The sequence below is a fragment of the Thamnophis sirtalis genome, unplaced genomic scaffold, assembly GCF_051295495.1.
Source record: "Thamnophis sirtalis isolate CommonGarterSnake01/CBP01778 unplaced genomic scaffold, rThaSir2_p1.2 scaffold_7, whole genome shotgun sequence".
In the NCBI taxonomy this organism is placed as follows: domain Eukaryota; kingdom Metazoa; phylum Chordata; class Lepidosauria; order Squamata; family Natricidae; genus Thamnophis; species Thamnophis sirtalis.
In genome coordinates, this window is record NW_028261387.1 from 38,792,797 (window position 1) to 38,811,321 (window position 18,525).

The following is an 18,525-nucleotide window of genomic DNA, read 5'->3' on the forward strand; positions in this document are numbered from 1 at the left end:
GAAGACACAAAGCCGAGCCTCACCGAAGCAAAGGGAGGCAGGAAATAAAATGCGTCCAGGGAGCCACCTGACTGGGCAGGGATAAAGAAGGGAGGAGGCAATGCTGGGAGGGAAGTAAGGCTGGATGGAAAAAGGGGCCATCTGGAGGGGCTGGTGCAGCATCGGGGGAAACCACCCATCCACTCTGCTCAGTCCCCACACTGCTCCGATACGTTCTCTCTCCCTCCAAGACGATGATGATCTCACACAGCCCCAATGAGGCAGTTCAGTAAGCCTGGTAGAAAAAGTTCGATAAGCCAGGTAGAGAAGCCAGGCAGGGAGGCGAAAAGCCACCACCGTTGCAGCCGGCGTGATGTTACTCCTCCCACCGCCAAGTAATACAAACAGCTCACGGAACCTAAAACCCCAAAGTTGTAAAGCCCGGGGGCGTCCAGAAACGGTGACCCCTGCAAGGGGCTGGGCTGGTCCTAGAAATTCTCTCTCCTTCCAAGGTGGCAGTAGTCCCGTAGAACCCCAGTACTGTGGCTCAATAGTCCAGAGCAAATCGCCTGGATCGGAAAACGCTGACACGACGCCGCCCCCCCCCACTGTCGGATAACGCGGGCGGCTCGCAGTTCACAGACCTTCGAGATCGCACTGTCCGGGGTCGCTCAGAAATGGCGACCCCCGCAAAGGTTTGGGCTCCTCGGGTCCCCTGGATTCCGGACATCCCCGGGACCTTCTTCGGGCGCATTCTTCGGGCGCAAAGGGGGGAGGGAGGCAGCCCTGCCGTTTCCCCAGTTTTGCAAGGAATGAGAAACGGTGCTTAATCCAAAGCAAAGGATGCAATCGGAACCGCAGACAGGGAAAGAAAGAAAGAAAGATCCTTGTAGCACAAAATCCACCTTTGCATGGTTGTGAAAACATAGGTAAAAAAAAAAAAAAGCACAGCGTCCCTCCGACCTCTGAATGGGACTCAGCATGACTCTGATTTGAATACAAGCACATGGAGCTGGGTGGGGAGATAAGCACCTTCATTTGCATTCTCTGCGACCATGATGCTTTGCGAGGAACAATCCCTGGGGCTCCCGTGACTTTTTGCAGATTTTTCCTTTCATGCTTAAAAAAAAAATTGGGACTTTTTAAAAACGCCACAGAATGAGCTGTCAGCCTGACAAAATGCAACCCCTTCCTTCCGTCCTCCCCCTCTTCCATCACTAACAGCTGGGGGCTCAGAAATTGGAGCAAAAAACCAGTCCTCCATCTCTTCCCTCTTCCTGGATTCACTCCGAAGTTTTTAAAATCCCCCTTCTGTGCATAAACACTCCTTCAGCCTCTCTCTCTCTCTCTCTCTCCCTCCCTCCCCCCCTCTCTCTGTATCTGTTTGTCTCTCACTCTCTGTGTGGCTCTTTGCCTCTAGCTCCCTCCCTCCGTCTCTCTCTCTGTCATTCTCTCTGTGTGTCTGTCTCTCTCTGTCTCTCTGTCTCTCCTCCCTCCCTGTGTGTGTGTGTTTCTCACTCTGTGTATGTGTGTGTCTCTCTGTCTCTGTTTGTAAGCCGCTGTCGCGCCTGTCCTGGATCAGGCTGAGCTGCCTGTCCTTCTTCAACACCTCCCAGGAGTGCCCGTCCATCGTAAAATCCATCGGATCGTCCAAAGTAGTGGGGCTCAGCAGGACTTTGGCTGAATGCGTGCAAACGCTCAAGTCCGCTGCTATCCGCTCCTCAACTAGTTGCAAAGTTCTCTCCAGAGATTCTGGCGGGTGGAGGCAGCGCTTGCCTCTCGAGCTTCAGTGAAGGGGATTTTTTTCTGCGGGACGGAGCCTGGGCGGCAAGGAATTTCCCCACCGAAGGAGAAGGCGAGGCTTTCAAACTAGTCTGATCCTGCTTGAAAAGGTTGCTGTGGCGAAGCAAAGGGTGCTCTGGCTGAGGATTCCCTCCTTCAGTCGGTCTCTGGAATTCCCCCCCCTTTTTTTTCTACAGAAGGAAAAGGTTTTTTGACTGGGCAGCTCGACATGATTACAGCCGTTCTGCTCCCCCTTTGCGCTTCTTGCCCATGGGTATGCGCTGCCCTCTTCTCTCTGATAGCCGCCTGGTTAAAAAGGAGGAGGAACCCATCCAGGAAGATGAGGAACGCGAGGGGGATCCCTGCCCCTGCGGATGGGCTCCGGACTAGCGGAGCCTCCTCTTCCTCCTTTTTAACCAGGCAATCTTTTTAACCGCGCTGCCCTCTTCTCTCTGATAGCCACCTGGTTAAAAAAGAGGAGGAGGCTCCGCTGGTCCGGAGCCAATCTGCGGGGAGAGGGATCCCCCTTGCGTTCCTTGTCTTTCCGGATGGGCTCCAGACCAGTGGAGCCGCCTCCTCCTTTTTAACCAGGTGGCTATCAGAGAGAAGAGGGTAGGGCATGCCCGTGGGCTTGTGCAGCACCCAAATTCTTGCCTCCTGTTCTTCGGCTGCTGCACAATCCCAAGGGCACGCGCTGCCTGGTTTGCTGAATCCGGTGCAGCTTCAGAGAAAGAAGGCGTGCGAGAAAGCCCCCCCCCCCATCCCCGCTGCCTGAACGTTTGAATGAAGGAGGCTGCAGGCTCCTTTGTCCTTGGCTATGCAATTTTCTTTCGTTCTCTGCTGCCCGAACGAGTGAATGAGGCAGAGGGAGAATGAAAGGAGATTGCGTCCCTTCTGTCTCCCCATTGCTCAGAAAAGCAACTCCGGGAAGGTCCTTTGGTGGCGGCAGGCGTCCTAGAACCTGCCTGCTAGCAAAGGACCTTCCCGAAGTTGCTTTTCTGAGCAACGGGAAGACAGAAGGGACAAAATACCAGCCGGCCGGGACAGGTATACAGAGCTGGGGGCGGGGCAGGCTTACTTCCGGGTCCGGTCACAAAAATCGGGACTTTTTAAGAACGCCCCGGGACGCAGGTCAAATTGTGCGAAATCATGACTGTCCCACCAAAATCGGGACGTCTGGTCACCTTAACCAAATGACAAAGAAGTGGAAAGGGCACAGCTCAAAATGGCATGGATTAAAATCTTTCTCACGTTTTCCCCCTTATCTTTATTTTCTTTCTGAGATTTGTATCTCCCTAGCAAGAGGGTAATATTTCCAAGAAGTCCCAGTCTTGCATGTGGCTATGATTTAGTAAATCATATATAAACTACTCTTTTTTAAAAGGTTTCTTTTAACTCTTGCATGTTCCAGATTCTCCTGGATAGATTTCCAGAGTTTGCCATGTTTCATCAGGTGGTTGAAAATCCAGAGGATGGAGGTGAAAATAACTTATTTTTTTTAGGACTGAACCAATGCATTCTTTTTTTTCCCTGAATCAATCAAGTTCTGCAAAACTCTTACGTTTGAACCCTTTTTTGTGGCATTTTGGTTAGGCCTAACAAATGAAAAGGCCAAGCTGGATTTTAAATCTTGTAATGTTAGTTCTTACTTCCATTAGACAATGCTGCCCTCTTCTGCAAGGATAGAGAATTGTTCCTTTTATTACAATTAATGATTTGATTGCAAGTTGTTATTTTACTTTTTCAGTATTATGATCATACCTGTAACAGCACATAAAGATGGTAGAGATCTTGCTGTTTCACATTAGTCTCCTGCATTATTTCTGATGTTTGGAAAACATCCACACAAGGATCTATCCATTAAACCCATTTTCAGGAACATTTTGTGCATCAAGATTCTTTGTGAAAACCCAAGTTGTGGTAGGTTGAGAAATATTTCTAACTTCAATTTAGCCATGACGCTTAGGCACATGACTAGGGCATCATTCGTAGTGCACTTATTTCATACAAGGTAGTCCTTGACTTACCACAGTTGAGACCAGAATTTCCATCCTTAAACAATGTGGCCATTAATTGAATCATACCTGATTTCCAAGTACTAAATAGGTAATTCAAAAGATTATCATCATGATATTTATATAATTCATTACTTTCTTCCAAAAGAAGTAAAGGATATTGTAGTACAAATCTAGCATTTGGAATTTGAGGAGCGGACAACATAAATTGATTTTCTGTGCCCTTCCTGGGGCCAAAGGACTGATATCACCACATTGGAAAGATAAAATGTATGGCCCCTTTCACTCAGTGGATTGAGGACCTGATTGTGCTTGTCAACTGTGATGGATTGCCTATAGATGTAAACTTTGTATGGATAAATATAATGAATGGTGGGACTTATACAAAATATAATACGTTAAAAGTAAATTATTTGTGTGTATGTGTGTGTGTGTGTGTGTGTTGCTTTTGTGCTGATAAATAAATAAATAGTAGTATAGATCTATTTCAAGCTACATTTAGCTCTCATCAACTAGCCATACTCTTACTGGGATTTGAATCTGGGATGTTTTTACATGTTAGGCAGTTGTATTAGCCACTAAGCCACAAGCTCTCCTCCCTTATCAGCTGAGCCAAGGAAATAAGTAAGTGTTATGTCAAAGCACCTAGTATGCCCAAATATGGGAGGGAGCATACTACTTCCCTTTTTTGCCTTTCAGTTCCACCCTAGGAGCCTTTCCAGGCAGGAAACCATTTTTGTGTTGCATTTGTGCTGATAAATAAATAAAGGGAGACTAGTATAGATCTATTTCAAGCTATTTAGCTCTCATCAGCTAGCCATACCTGCCTGGAAGGCTCCTAGGGTGGCGCTGAAAGGCAAAAAAGGGAAGCAGTATGCTCCCTCCCATATTTGGGCATACCAGGTGCTTTGACATAACACTTATATAAATAAATATATTTATATACATTATGCATGTGTATATATTGTATGTCTGTATATATGTGTGTGTGTATTTAAAAATTACTTCATTTTTTTAAAAAATGCTTTTTTCTTTGATTTTTTTTGTTTTTGCTTTTTCACTGCTTTATGCCACTATTTTAAAAACAAAATATCTTTTTTTTTTTAAAAAAAAAGATGTCACGTCCCATTTTACCATCTTTTTGTCGCACTCATTAAATGAACTACCGTGGTCATTAAGTGAATCTCATGACCATTAAGCAAATCTGGCTTCCCCCATCGATTTTGTTTATCAGAAACCCCCAAGAAGGTCACGTGACTCAGAGCACTGCAACCATCATAGATTCAAGCTGATTGCCAACTGCCCAAATTTTGATCACATACACTGCAATAACCACGAGTGCAAAGACCAGTCATATGTCACAATTTTTAGCAGTGTCTTTAGTTCAAATGGTTGTTAAACAAATGGTGATGTTAAATTGAGGACTCCCAGATTGCAGTTTTTACTATTATATTTCAAAGGCTGCTCAAAAATACTTGCCCCTATTGAAAATGTAAATGTCTCATGCAGGCTTTTAAATTATTAAATGTATTTGCAAAATGAATGTATTTATACAAAGTACTTGGTATAAGGATGTCAATGCGGTGCTCCTGAAGATTACCATTGGTAACTACAAGACTCCTTACTGCTCATTTTTAAAGAATTTAATCCTAAAAATTAAATGGGAAGCTGGCCTACTGCAATTTGAAGTATCAACATCTGTATATCCAGATTTAACACCTGCAAGTATTTAATATAGACAGAATAATTTTAAAAGATTATTGTACTGCAGTTTTTAAGGTATCCAGCTAAAAATCTGCAGGATAGAGATCCTCTAATGGTCAACCTACCCTGCAATTTTCATTCTACTCAGGCAAAAAAGGAATTGGTTGCAGCTGTTTAATGCCTTTCCATCATAATGTATGGACAATTCATGTTTTAGAAATTCAATCTTCAAATTGCCTGTACATCTTAATGAAATAATCTCATATTAAATATGAATACATGTCTGTTACTTTGAAACTATCAAGGTCTTCCTGTAAGTCTCTTTAAAAAACCAACGATAACTGATTTTCAGCAGTAATCTTATAAACTCAAGACAATTCATGCCCCTTCTAAGCCTTGAAGGTATAATTTGGGTAAAAGTGGGAGCGATTATATTAAATATTATATGACTATGGAGCTGCACCACCATCTGAGATGGACTCATGAGATCTGCGGCATCACATTGCTTACTGCCATGTTAAACCTGACTCACCCACATTTTACTGTCTTTCCTAGTTGCACGGTGTAAATGTGAGTCAAAATCAACCAGTGTCCAAATGTGAAAGTGGCAGACAAATAAACACAGCCAGTGTTGTCTTCAAATCATCCCAGATGTCCAGAAAAATACATGAAATAACCTCATATTAAATATGAATACATGTCTGTTACTTTGAAACTATCAAGGTCTTCCTGTAAGTCTCTTTAAAAAACCAACGATAACTGATTTTCAGCAGCAATAAAAGTATTTTCTTCAAACTCTCAGGTCAATATCCAAAAATGGGAGGGAGGGAGAGCTTGAATAATCTTTGATGAAGAGGTTTAACATTTATTGAAACACAAGATTTTTTTTAAAAGGGGGAGATAGCCAACTAAACAGAAAAGAACATGCATTTCCAGAAGTCCAAGTCAGGATTACCATGAAAACCTGCTACTGGGATTTTAACATTCATAATTCTGACACAGCTGCCACAATTTGCTGTAAAATGTTGCTGAGACTCTTGCAAGTGAACAAAACTTCTTATGGTACCTACTTTTATTTAGGATGTCAAATTCTTGATTTTTTTCCCATGTCCTGTTTCCCCTATCTTCTCTCCCGATGCTAGTGGAATGGAGACTTGTTTTCTTGATGCCACCACCACCCCTAATTGGGGGGGGGGGCATCAAGCTGAATGAACCAGGGGTTCAATTGTTTCTACAGAATGATTTCTGAAGAGGCAGTGATAGTTTGTTTAAATCCTGGAGTACAAATACCATTACTCCAGGATTTAGACAAACTATCACTTGATATGTACTCTGATCTTGCAAGCAGATAATGGGAATATGTTTAAAATTAACATATTAAACTATGAAGTTGCTCCCTTTCCACAACCGAAGGGGAAAATGTTGCTTTTCTGGTAAAATTTAGTCTGGTCAGAAATCCCAATGTTTTGGATATCACTGTGTGCCAACAGTACTGATTGTTAATTTATTTGGAAAAACAAGAGCTACTTCAGAACAGCCCTTTAGGCTATGGAGCACTCCTGAGAAACTGTGGCTGTGATCCCAGTCATCACAGCAGGAAAGCAACTGATGTCAAAGTGAAAAATGGGTTGCACTTCTCTCATGTTCCTGCTGCCACTGTTATTTCATCCTATTACTTGTATCCATTGTGTTTAGTGGGGTTTTTCAATGGTCAGATATTATTTGAAATGCTGATCTCATCCAAACAGTATTAGTATCTTTATTTCCGGAATCTCATGATTAACAATGGGCCCATTTCATGGGTTAGCATCACTTTGGCATTAATAAACTAAAGATGTGACAAATAGTTTAACACAAGTTACAAGAGATGGGTACACAAGTCTGGACAAGCACCAAATGACAGCATGCAATGAGTGTTATTTTTTCTTGTTTTAGCTGCCATCTAATGGTTGCCTTTCCTTTATGATCAACTGCTCTCTCTCATCCCATCATGAGTTATGCAGTTGGGAGTATGGAATGTGCAAAGCAGCAACATGAATATGGTAAGTAATTGACAAAAAGAATAATTAATTAAGTTAAGAATATTTGAAGAATAAGGTATATGCTTCATAATGTTGTGGGAAAACAGGCAAAAAGTTTTGGCATTTGGCAACTTTTGATAGAAGTGGTTATCCTTAGAAATATTACCTCTAAATCATAGATATTTAGCATGAATGGATGCATATTAAGGCCAAACCAATCTGAGATACTTAAACACAACTGGTATACACATTGTGGTAACTTACCAGTTGATAAAATCTCGGTCTGTGAATATCAATTGTGTCAAAGTGGTCACAAGATAGTGATGATTATATTATTGCAATATTTTTACCAGAAAATACTTGAAGAAAGGTAATTCAGTCAAGAGATGAACACGAGTTTATGTAAAAAATGAAGTGTATTTCAGAATATTTGAACATCAACATGCAGGTACAACATGGATAAAAATTATTGCACCTATATTATGTGGCAATTATTCAAGTTTCTAAAACAGTTCTATTCCACATCACCCTCTGCTTGTCAGATTTCAAGCTTGAAAACACAACTCAGCATGGAACTGAGTTCACATCCTCCAAAACAACCAAAATCAACACACAGTGTAAACACACACAGAGCCGTAAAATCATCTACTAGAAGTACAGCATTATCCTTCATGTCCGTAAGACAGAACTGGAGAAAGACTGTATCTTCCCCCCACAGGAAATAACAAACAAAAAATTCCAAATCACATCTTAATTCAGTGATAATGAGGAAAAAAACTCGCAAGTCATTCCTCGTACCCTGTTGTATGGTGAGCATTCTTGTAGCATAACCGTTACCACAAAACCTTAGGCATCCTTCTCCAGAAGTGGTTTTTAGCAAGGCTAAAAGTCTAATATTTACACTAAATATCAATCTGGTAATCTTGGATTCTGTGAAGTATTATCAAATACATCAGCTGCATATGAAAACTTTTAAGGTTGGCTGAGGAAAAAAAAGTGATCTTTAGATATCGAAACAAAGAGGAACCGGTCAAACAGTGTATTGAGATGGTTAGTTCATATATGTTATGCCTAAAATAGAATTATTAAAATCATATTAATAAAACATGGAAATTTGGCCAACCAAGTCATCACCAAATGGTTTAACTGGATCACAAATAGAGAGAATGTCTTTCCCTCAATATTTTCTATTCCTCCGTTACATGCCACAGGCGCTGCAGGCTTGATTCTTCCAAGTGCTTTTAAGATGTTGAATTTTATCCTCTGTGGCATCGTGATTGTCACAATTGCCCACCCACCCCTCTCTCTCTTCCTTTCTGCTATGGAGCCTAAATGGAACTTCCTTTCTTTTTATCTCTGTTATTAATATAGAGCCATAGCTGGAAAAGTAGTGGTGAAAGAAAAGACTTCTGCAGCCTTTAAGAGGTTATAATGGTTATAGTAAAAAAGGCATATCAAAAAGGTAATACCTAAATGATAATACATGTACTAGCCTATGTAGGCTAAACAGAGATGCAAATCCTTTGGCTGTTTTTGTATATACTAATACTACAACGTACATTATATGACCCAGGCCTCAAATTAATATAGTGTAAATTATAATCTTGTTTGTTTACATTATTCAAGTTCTAAGTGGCTAAGTCATCAGCTCATGTTAGCAACAATCCCTTTTTCCTAAATATACTTGTCTATTGGAGAGCAGTACAGCAAAGTGACAGAATTGTAAAACACAAAGGATATTTTTTTTAAAAAAACCGGCCTGAAGGACAGTGCATAACGTTAGTTATGTGCATAAGTGGCAGGATGAGTAGACAATTATATCTCATGAGATTATTATGAGTAATATTATTGGAGAAATTCAGAAGCTTCAAGTTAATATATGAAAAAGTCAAAGGGTTTTTATAGCACTGCCGCATACACAGGGAGTTTCTTCTTTTACACGCATTCAAGCACACATCATGCACTTAAGAGTGGTTAATGTTAAAACAATACCAGCTCAAAAATAAGTTGGTCCAAAACTGAAATCAAGGTTAAAAAATTAGGTACTAAATATTGCAGGAAGGTGGGGAGGATACAAGATACCTGAAATGTGATGATGAAGTTAGTAAGAGTTTAAAGAATAAAATGTTCCCAGTTAAAAAGTAAATACTAATTTTGAAAACAGAAATGGTGCAGGAAGAGTTGATATCTGCAACACGGCAACATGGCAGAATAATGAAGCTATAATTCACTACAAGGTTTACCCTTGAGAATTATTTCATACACCATGTGATCACTTCAGCATATGTAGGCTTTCAGACCATAAAAGTAATTATTTTGTCTGTTGACACATATAGATATATTCTGTTACAAGGGAGTTAAAGAGTTAAATTCACAGGTATTTTGCAGGGGGAGGTTGAAATACCTACTTTTGCCTTTAAATGATGATAAGTAATAATCTTGAAATGTTCTATTGCTTTACTGAGTATATAGTATCAGTGCAGTGTTCTAGTTTTAGCTGTCTTTATTTTTTATTTTTTTTAAAAAGCACCAAACAATGTTGCACTCTCAAAAAGTATCAAAAGGATTCTAAGAAAGCATAGGCATTTTGGAAATGTAAGTAAATGAAGCAACTAAAATATAGTTCATTTGCATGATACTGGAGATTTTTCCTGAATAGTTATTCATTGAAGCTATAAGGGCTACTTTGCTTTTAAGTGGTTCATCTCTGCCCTTCCCTGACCAATAAATACAGTATCTTGTTACCAGTTGTTCCAATCCAAGCAGAACTTTCCTGCCGGATGTTAACTTCTTCTGCTACCAACCATAAGCCACAGATTAAGGTGGGATGGTCTCAGATATTCACCGTCTCCATGTCTGTGCTACGGAGCTGCTAAAAACTAGGGGAGCTGCTAATACACTTAGAGCTACAGTAATGGAAGTACCTTGTACCTCTTTTTAAATATTTGCTTGCTCTGAGCAAGGTAATATTGGTAAGGCAACTAACATTAAAAATTCCCCAATGATGGAGTGTCATACTATTTTTAAGGCAACAGAAAAAAACGAATAAGAACAAAAACCCAAAATTTATTTTGACAGATTGCTCAAGTGAGCCCCTTTAAAAAAGATACTACTCCACTGCATTAGCTAACAAGCTTCCTCCACAGATAGTTGTGGGAGATAACAACTATGTAAGAAAAAAGGTGTGCAGTGGCATTAAGAATTGTAAAAGAATCCATAAATTGTATTTATTCATCCCTATCAAGGTAATGACATTAAAAACTAGATATAAGGATAAACACTTGGAGCTAGTGTCAAAATGTATCATTGTTGAACAAGCAGCCTTATATGGTAAATAAAACAGACATTTGGAGGTAGGGGGAGAACACTTAAAAGATAATGCACAGGATGCTCAGAATTAAAAGGAAAAGGAAGGGTGATTTTGCTTTAAAGATACCCTGTAAAGTGGGATTAAATGACAAACGCTGTGTACAAAAATAGAATTGCAATGGAAAAAGGTGAGAAGATGAAACACAAATCTACAAAAAATAGATGAATAGGTTTCTTGATTTATATTTGAGTTCAACTAATGTTGTCTTTGTTTCTGAATGGAGATGCTGCTATATTCTTTTTCACAGCATCAGCTTTTGACCGCAGAAAGTCTTTTGTTTGGGACTGACCTCCAGCCTCACTGATTTTTCCTGGCACTAGAGTAGTCTCCTTTTTTGAACTCAAACTATCATCTGGTCCAGAAGAAATCCTCATGTTCCAATTTCCATCTGCTTGAACTTCAAGTAGAGGTAGTTGCCATCTCTCTTCCAAAATTTCAGAAGCGTCAGATATACCAGGCTGCAACTGTTTTGGTATTATCTGACATTCTGACTCCCAAGAAAGTGGACTTTCTGATGTAATGTGAGAATCACAAATTTTAATGAGGCCACCTATATTGAATGTTTTGGTTGATTCTGGATTCAGATCTTCCAGTAGTGTCTCCTTTGAGCCTTGTTTGAACAGGCTTTTATCTTTTCTATCTTTTTCTACTTTTCTTGAGCTAGAGATGTTCAATCCCACTGCATTTAAAGTACTCCTTGCACTTGTCAAATGAGCGGGACAAACTGTTTTTCCACTTTCAATTGAGGAATCAAGCATAAATGTTGTACTGCCTGTAGGACAACTTAGGTTTTTATCACTTGGGTGACTTTTGTGTTTTGGAATTCCCACTACAGAAGACAAAACCTGTTCTTCAACTTTAGGAGACATTTGTTCAAAAGTTTTGCCAAAGTTTGTCAGATTCTCAATACTACAATCCTTCATAGGTTGATACTCCCAATTCTGAGATGCGTCTTCGCAGTCTATTTGGCTTACTAATGGAAGAGAGCTCGTGTTAGTTGTACAAGAAGAAGCAAGTGCTAACAAAGGCATTTTGTCATGAAATAACAGATAGGTGGCTTCTTCAGAAGCGGATTCCTTTGTATTATTTTTGCCACCTGCTATTTCTGAACAGTCACCTTGACCAAACTGTCGGAATCTTACTGGGAGGCACTTCGTCTGCTCTGGACCATCTGTACTTTTTTGGACAATCTGTATTTCCTTAGGATCTTCAGAATCTTTAAAACAGGTGCATTGTTGAACAACAACATTCTTACCTTGTATTGATTCTGTTGCTGTCTTGCATTTTGATATTAACTGTATTGGTTCAAAGTCCTCAGGTTTTCCTGTAGAGGAAGCTTTTGCACAAATTTCAGACTGGGACTCATTTATGCCAGTCACCAATGAGCTTTCCACATTTTTTTGTTGTGGTTGATTTACCTCTCTCTGCACATTGCCCATTTTTGGTTCTTCTGGAAGAAAAGCATCATCTTCCATGCTATCTTTGCTTTCTAATCTGGAACAAGGCTTTACATCCTCAGTGAAAAGATTACAAAATTGGTGTTCTCTAATGAAGGATGGCCTATCCAATCTTTTCCCATCTTGACTATCTTCTGACCCTTCATCAGTTTCATCTTCAGAAGAATCTACTTCTGTAATGGCCTCCTGCTTCTGTAGAGATTCTCTTCTTTCTACCCTATCTTGTCGAATGGCTCCAAGTTTTCGGGAAGAAGGTTTTTGGAGTGTCCCTTTTTCTGCTGGCCCAACTTTAACTCCAGATGTTTCATTCATTGACTCTTGCCAACTTTGGAGACCCAGATCTCTCTGAAGCATGTCCTTTTTGAATTCAGAATGGGAAATATCCAAGCTATGCTTACGTGAAGTGGGGAGCTTTTTTTCTGAGGAAGATAGGGAAGAGGTCAGTTTCTCAGCTGACTGGACTCTTTTCAACAGTGGTGATCTTGGTGGTTCAGCACTCTTCGGCCGAGAAATCTGCCGGGCCAAAGGAGGGGAGGAATGTAACTTTACTGGAAAAGAATGCATGATGCTTGAACTGCCAATTGAATGCCCTGGCAAAGGGGAAGGGGAACGCTGAGGGGATGTGGATTGTGGAGTGGGTGAAGGTGTATGAGCTAGTGGCGAAAGAGGAATGTTTCCAGCTGATTTACGTCTTGGAGATCGATACTGTCGTTGAAGTTTTGGGGCTAGACCATGTAATGAACTGGGCCTGATATGCCCTGAACTAGCTGGAGAATTGGGAACACTGGAACCAGGCGAACTGCTCTGAGAAGAATTTCCACCAACTGTGAACATCAAAAGAGGAGAATGGTAAATCACAAGCATTGTGAGGCTGAATTTAGAAAAATGAAGACTAATGCAATCAAAACAATAAAGTGTAATCAACCATACTTTATCAAAGCACTGCACTTTGATATCATTTTATAGTATTTATTTTATAGTATATCTTAGTTGTCTTTTGGAGGGCTTTCTTTTTTTCTCATACTAAATATACTTTTTGAAAAATACACTCATTAGCAGCTACATATTCTAGTTCTTCTGCTTATTTATATTGGTTATATACTCTACATTATATCCTAACCTTTGGGGTACAAAAGGACTTTTCCTCCAAATGAATTGTTTATTCATATACATATTATAATTTTAACTGTTAATGCATCCACTCAGTCTTTTTCCATCAAAAAAGAGGCTGCAAATCTGGGTGCATCTTATACACTGAATACAGCACTTTTTTTGCCTCCTGAAACCCTGCCACTTCACCAAAATGGCCGTACATAGCCTTTAGGAGGCTTTAAGAGTGCTCTTGGGGGCTGCGGAGGACAGAAATGAGCGAAAAACGGACCCCCGCAGCCTCCAGGAACACTCTATAAGCCTTCTAAAGGCTATTCATGCCCTCTTTTTTGAAACAAAAGAGGCCTGTTTTTGCGAAAAACAGGCCGTTTTTGGGAGATCTGCAAAGTGCAAAAACTTTTTTTAATTTGCCTTTCAAAATCTTGGTGCGTCTTATTATTCTGAAAAATATGGTATATTAAAAAGTGAATCGGGTATTTTAAAAAGTAAGACAATATAGCAATTGTATTGTATAGCAATTAAAAGTACAAGTTGCAAAAATCACCCTAAAATAGTATTTCATGATATCTAACATATTATGCTTCTTAAATATTAAAAGCTTAATATATTACTCTCACATTAATAAATTCCTTTGTGTACCGTTCCTGCAACTAGCAACCAGCCTCACTAGTTGCTTGGGCTAATGTTTTCCTGGGATCTTAAAGATGCCACCACAAACTGTCAATTGGCTTGCAGCTGTCATTTCTTGTTGAGAAATGAGAATTCGTGTGGTTTATTCCCCCACTACCCTCCAGTTTTAGAAAACACATTTAGTTGAAAGTATTTGATTCAAGTCTTCTGCCTTCTATTCCTTTTTTACCTAAATGTGCAGGCTCAGGAGTAGATCGGTAACCTTGTGTTGGAGAACGAGGAGAAAGATTGTGCGTAGGTGAACCAGGAACACTTTCCCCAGATGACAGAGAACGGTTGAGGGAAGATAAACTTCTACTTGTGTGAAGCAGGGAGGCCTGCTTGGTAATCTTCCTGAATAATGAGCTCTTCTTCTTACTGGAAAAATAAAAAAATAAGGGTAATCACTAGCAAGAGAAGCAACCCAATGAGATCCCAAAGGTGCTTTTTCAAGAGGCAACTGGAACTTTCTGGTTTTTTCTTTGAAGACGTTTTGCTTCTCATCCAAGAAGCTTTTTCAGCTGAAGAAAGTCCAGTTGCCTCTTGAAAAAGCATCTTTGGGACAACCATAACCTGGATGACTGAGAATCTCCATAGAAACCAAATGTAATCAATAAGGGGTCATTAGTTCATTATTTATATTAAGTTATAAATAAGAGTTATTTTTAATAAAATACAAGAAATAATAAGAAACGGGGTAGAAAATTAAAGCACGATAACGAACATTTAATTATAGTTTGAGGAATTCTGGATATAATCCATTCTTGATAGCATGTAACTTTTGTAACATAAAAATAACATTTATTTACCCATACTACAGTTATTATTATAAATGACTTCAATTTTACAAACCTTTCCTGTCCATCTTTTGTTTTGTTTTTCTTGTTCCTTCTAGCCATTTTTGATTTATACCTGGCCTTCCGAGCTGGTCCCAATTTGATTGATGTGTTCTCAAAAGGTGTCGTGGATATGGACACTTTATTTCCACTCTGGTAGAAAGAAAACCACATATTCTCATTTTTAAAATGCATTTCTTTATATGGTTGGTACATTCAGATATGAAAGCAAGGGAATATACCAGTTTGTAAATGAATGACTTAAATTCTTTTGATCTGGTCTCTTCCTTTCAAAATATAGTTTGTCTTTAGAAAGTGCTACCAGAGGGATTTCTTGAATCACACTTTTCTCACTGATTAAAAAATGGTTTTTCTAGTTGAATGACAGCTAAAGAGATTGTGAATGTAAAATGCTATTAATCCAATATAATCTTTGTAGAGTACCCAGAAGATATAGCGTATCACCAGAAGCATCACATTAGAAATTCTATCAAGCACAGAGGTGGCATTCAGCAGGTTCTGACCAGTTCTGGAGAATGGTAGCAGAATTTTTGAGTAGTTCCGAGAACCGGTAGAAATGGGGATTTTAAATTAACCCTCCCCTGGAGTGGGGAAGGAATGGAGATTTTACAGTATCCTTCCCCTGCTACACCCACCAAACTATGCCCACCAAGCTATGCCACACCCACAAAACCAGTATTAAAAAAAAATTGAGTCCCACCTCTGATCAAGTTGCATGCCTAACTGTAATACAGCCTCTTGTTTTCATCTTTGGATTTCTCTTTTCTTCTAAAGAACTTAAGAATCAGAAACTATCATAGATTAAGATTCAAAATACCTTTTTCAATTCCTTCCAATGCAAGTATCTAGACAAGTTAACTGACTAAAATGAAGAGACATATTACAATATAACCCATGAAGAAATGGTGTGTTTACTTATCAATGAGTATTATTCAATAGGATGTATTCCAGAAAATATTCCAAACTGTTATTAATCAGCTATTATTACTTCCTATTATTTGTAAATGAGTAAAGATTTCCCCCCCCCCCCAAAAAAGATATTATTTGAAGACTAGGACGAAACAGTAATTCTGAATTGGAAATACTCCCTTGAAGGACTTTTGTAATTTACAAAGAAAGCAAAAATAACTGCACATAAATACACTACACAGTAATAACCTAAAATAATCAAACAATATTTAACTTTGGATAATTTTTATTAAGACTAGAATCTTACTGTCAGGCCTGCATTTATATTCCTTTTAGAATTTTGGCCTGCCACACTTTCTCTTATTTAATTATGCTGTTTCTTTAAGTATAGTCAATGGGAGGGGGGATTAGAAGGAGTAGGATTTTGGAATGTGTTGTTTTTCATTCTTTGCTAGAAGTCAAGGTCATCCTTTGTTTCCACACTTCCATGCCTGACCGGAAGAAACTGGGCAAGGACGGCAGCATGGAAGGAGAAGATTGGACGATGTGATGGATTGTGGGTGTGGGGACAAGATCATGAACTTTTAACTGTGTGGATTCTGATGTAACTTCCAGAGTTGGGATCCCCATAGCTATGTGCCAACATGCCTGCTTTATTAAATTGGAACTTTAAGCATAGTTTTGCCTTCGATTCTGATTTGATTCTACATGGTATTTGGAACGCTTACATCATCCCAACTCTCTCTTCAAAATAAATCACAGCACCTCTCCCTTGCAGGGGTGGGGTGGGGCTGGTGGGGTTTGCTGTTTCTCCAACGCTGAACCACACCGGTCAGTGTAAAACATCAGCGAACAATTAGGAGAAAGCCTTTTGAGATAAGAAGCTGAGATGAGACGTTCCTCTGCAAATCTACAAAGGCAAAAGCAGTTTCGCTTTTAAAAATTTATTGCCGTTGGCAAGAAGTCCAGCCTGTGGGGGATGCAAAGAAGTGGAATGGAGGTACTTATTCTCAACGCAGATCTGATGAATGGCGATTCCAGCCACCCTCATTCAGTCAGCTCTGATGGAGATCCCGGACCATTCCGGACAACTAAATGTGGGTGCATTCTACCCCTCCTTCCCCCCAGCCAAGGCTTGGGAAAAACCCTGGAGTGGAGATTTTGACTCCTTCCAAATGGGGATATTTGAAATGAGCCAATGCCCTGTAACTGAGTTGAAGACAGAATCCCTAGCAAGATGGAATTTTCAACCCAGCCAGCAAGAAGGGATTTGGCAAACATCCTTCACTTGCCAGCCACCACTAAATTGGATTTTCTTCCCAGAGTGTGGATGGTTAAGATGCCAGTGGGCACCTCCAGGACCATCAACATGGGAAAGTCCCCCAAGCCAGAAGAGGGGTCCTTGGGCCAGAAATCCTCCAAGTCAGCAGAGACGCCCTTGGCAAATAAAATCCCCTAACCAGCCATCATTGGGTGAACTGCAACCTGTGAATCAGGCACCCTCAGGATGGGTCTTTATTTTATTTTATGTAAATATGTTTTATTTTCCATTTCATTTCGTACAGTCACATATATACTGTGCATAACCGGGGCCATATAACATTAAGCAATAAACACAGCCATCCCTCTTGTCAACAATACCCCCCAAAATACAAACCCAATATACCACTTCGACCCTCCATACACCCTTTCTTTTGCCCCCCTCCAACTTTCCTTCTTCCCTCCAACATTCCCCTCTACCCTACTTCCCCTCCCCCTCTATCATTCCTCTCTCCCAATACACTCCCTCCCTTCCTTCTCGCCCTCCCTCCAATCCTCTCTCCCACCCTCTCTACCCCTCTTTCTTCTTTCCCTCTACTCCTCCCTTCGGTGTATTTCTACTATCTATCAATAGATTCAGCTTGTCCTATTTTTATACTAAAATTAAAGAGCAACAGTATACAAGTGCAATCGTGTTACTTTAAAATCTAGCACATACTATATTTTCCCCCTCCCCCCTAAGACCCCACCTCCCTTCCCCCCCCCCGACTTCCCAGAGCCCGTACACGGTGTAGCTTTTTAACAAACACAGTCTAAAATATATTTAAACAAAGGAGATTAAAAAAGAAAGAAAGAAAGAAAGAAAGAAAGAAAGAAAGTCAAAAAGATCTCTACGTTGAACTCAGCTTCTTGCTGTTACACAAACTTTAAGCAGTTTAACTTATTCCTAATCTTAAGCATAGGCTATCTGGAATTTCTTAGTCCCATATTTGTTTTGTGTATAGTCAATCCATTTTTTCCAGTCTCGTTTATATCTCTCATTTGAGTGGTCTTTAAGATATGCCGATATTTTAGCCATCTCGGCTAGGTTTGTAACTTTCAATGTCCATTCTTGAGTTGTAGGCACGTCTTCCTTCTTCCAGTATTGTGCCACCAACAGTCTTGCTGCCGTTATTAGGTGCAGAACCAAATTGGTCTCTACCGCTGTAAAGTCAGTACATATACCTAGTAAAAATAACTGAGAAGTGAATTTTATCCTTCTTTTAAAGATATTTTGCATGATCCACCACATTTTTATCCAAAATGCCTTAACCTTTCGACAAATCCACCATATATGAAAATATGAAGCATCAAGAGAACCACATCTCCAACATTTAGGCTGTACATTCAGAT

The 18,525-nt window shown here is 39.9% G+C and overlaps 1 protein-coding gene across 9 annotated transcripts in view; it reads right to left on the reverse strand.

Moving 5' to 3' along the window:
- Window positions 1-7,898: 7,898 nt before the first annotated feature.
- Window positions 7,899-18,525, reverse strand: part of MAST2 (microtubule associated serine/threonine kinase 2) — a 265,612-nt gene continuing 254,985 nt past the window's right edge. For all 9 annotated transcript variants that reach the window (XM_087719741.1, XM_087719738.1, XM_087719740.1 and 6 more), the window contains 3 exons: window positions 14,960-15,096; window positions 14,298-14,485; window positions 7,899-13,152 (listed from right to left, as the gene is read on the reverse strand). In XM_087719741.1, the coding sequence (XP_087575867.1) occupies window positions 11,063-13,152; window positions 14,298-14,485; window positions 14,960-15,096 (2,415 nt within the window). In that variant the 3' untranslated portion in view covers window positions 7,899-11,062. The remainder of the gene's footprint in view (window positions 13,153-14,297; window positions 14,486-14,959; window positions 15,097-18,525) is intronic.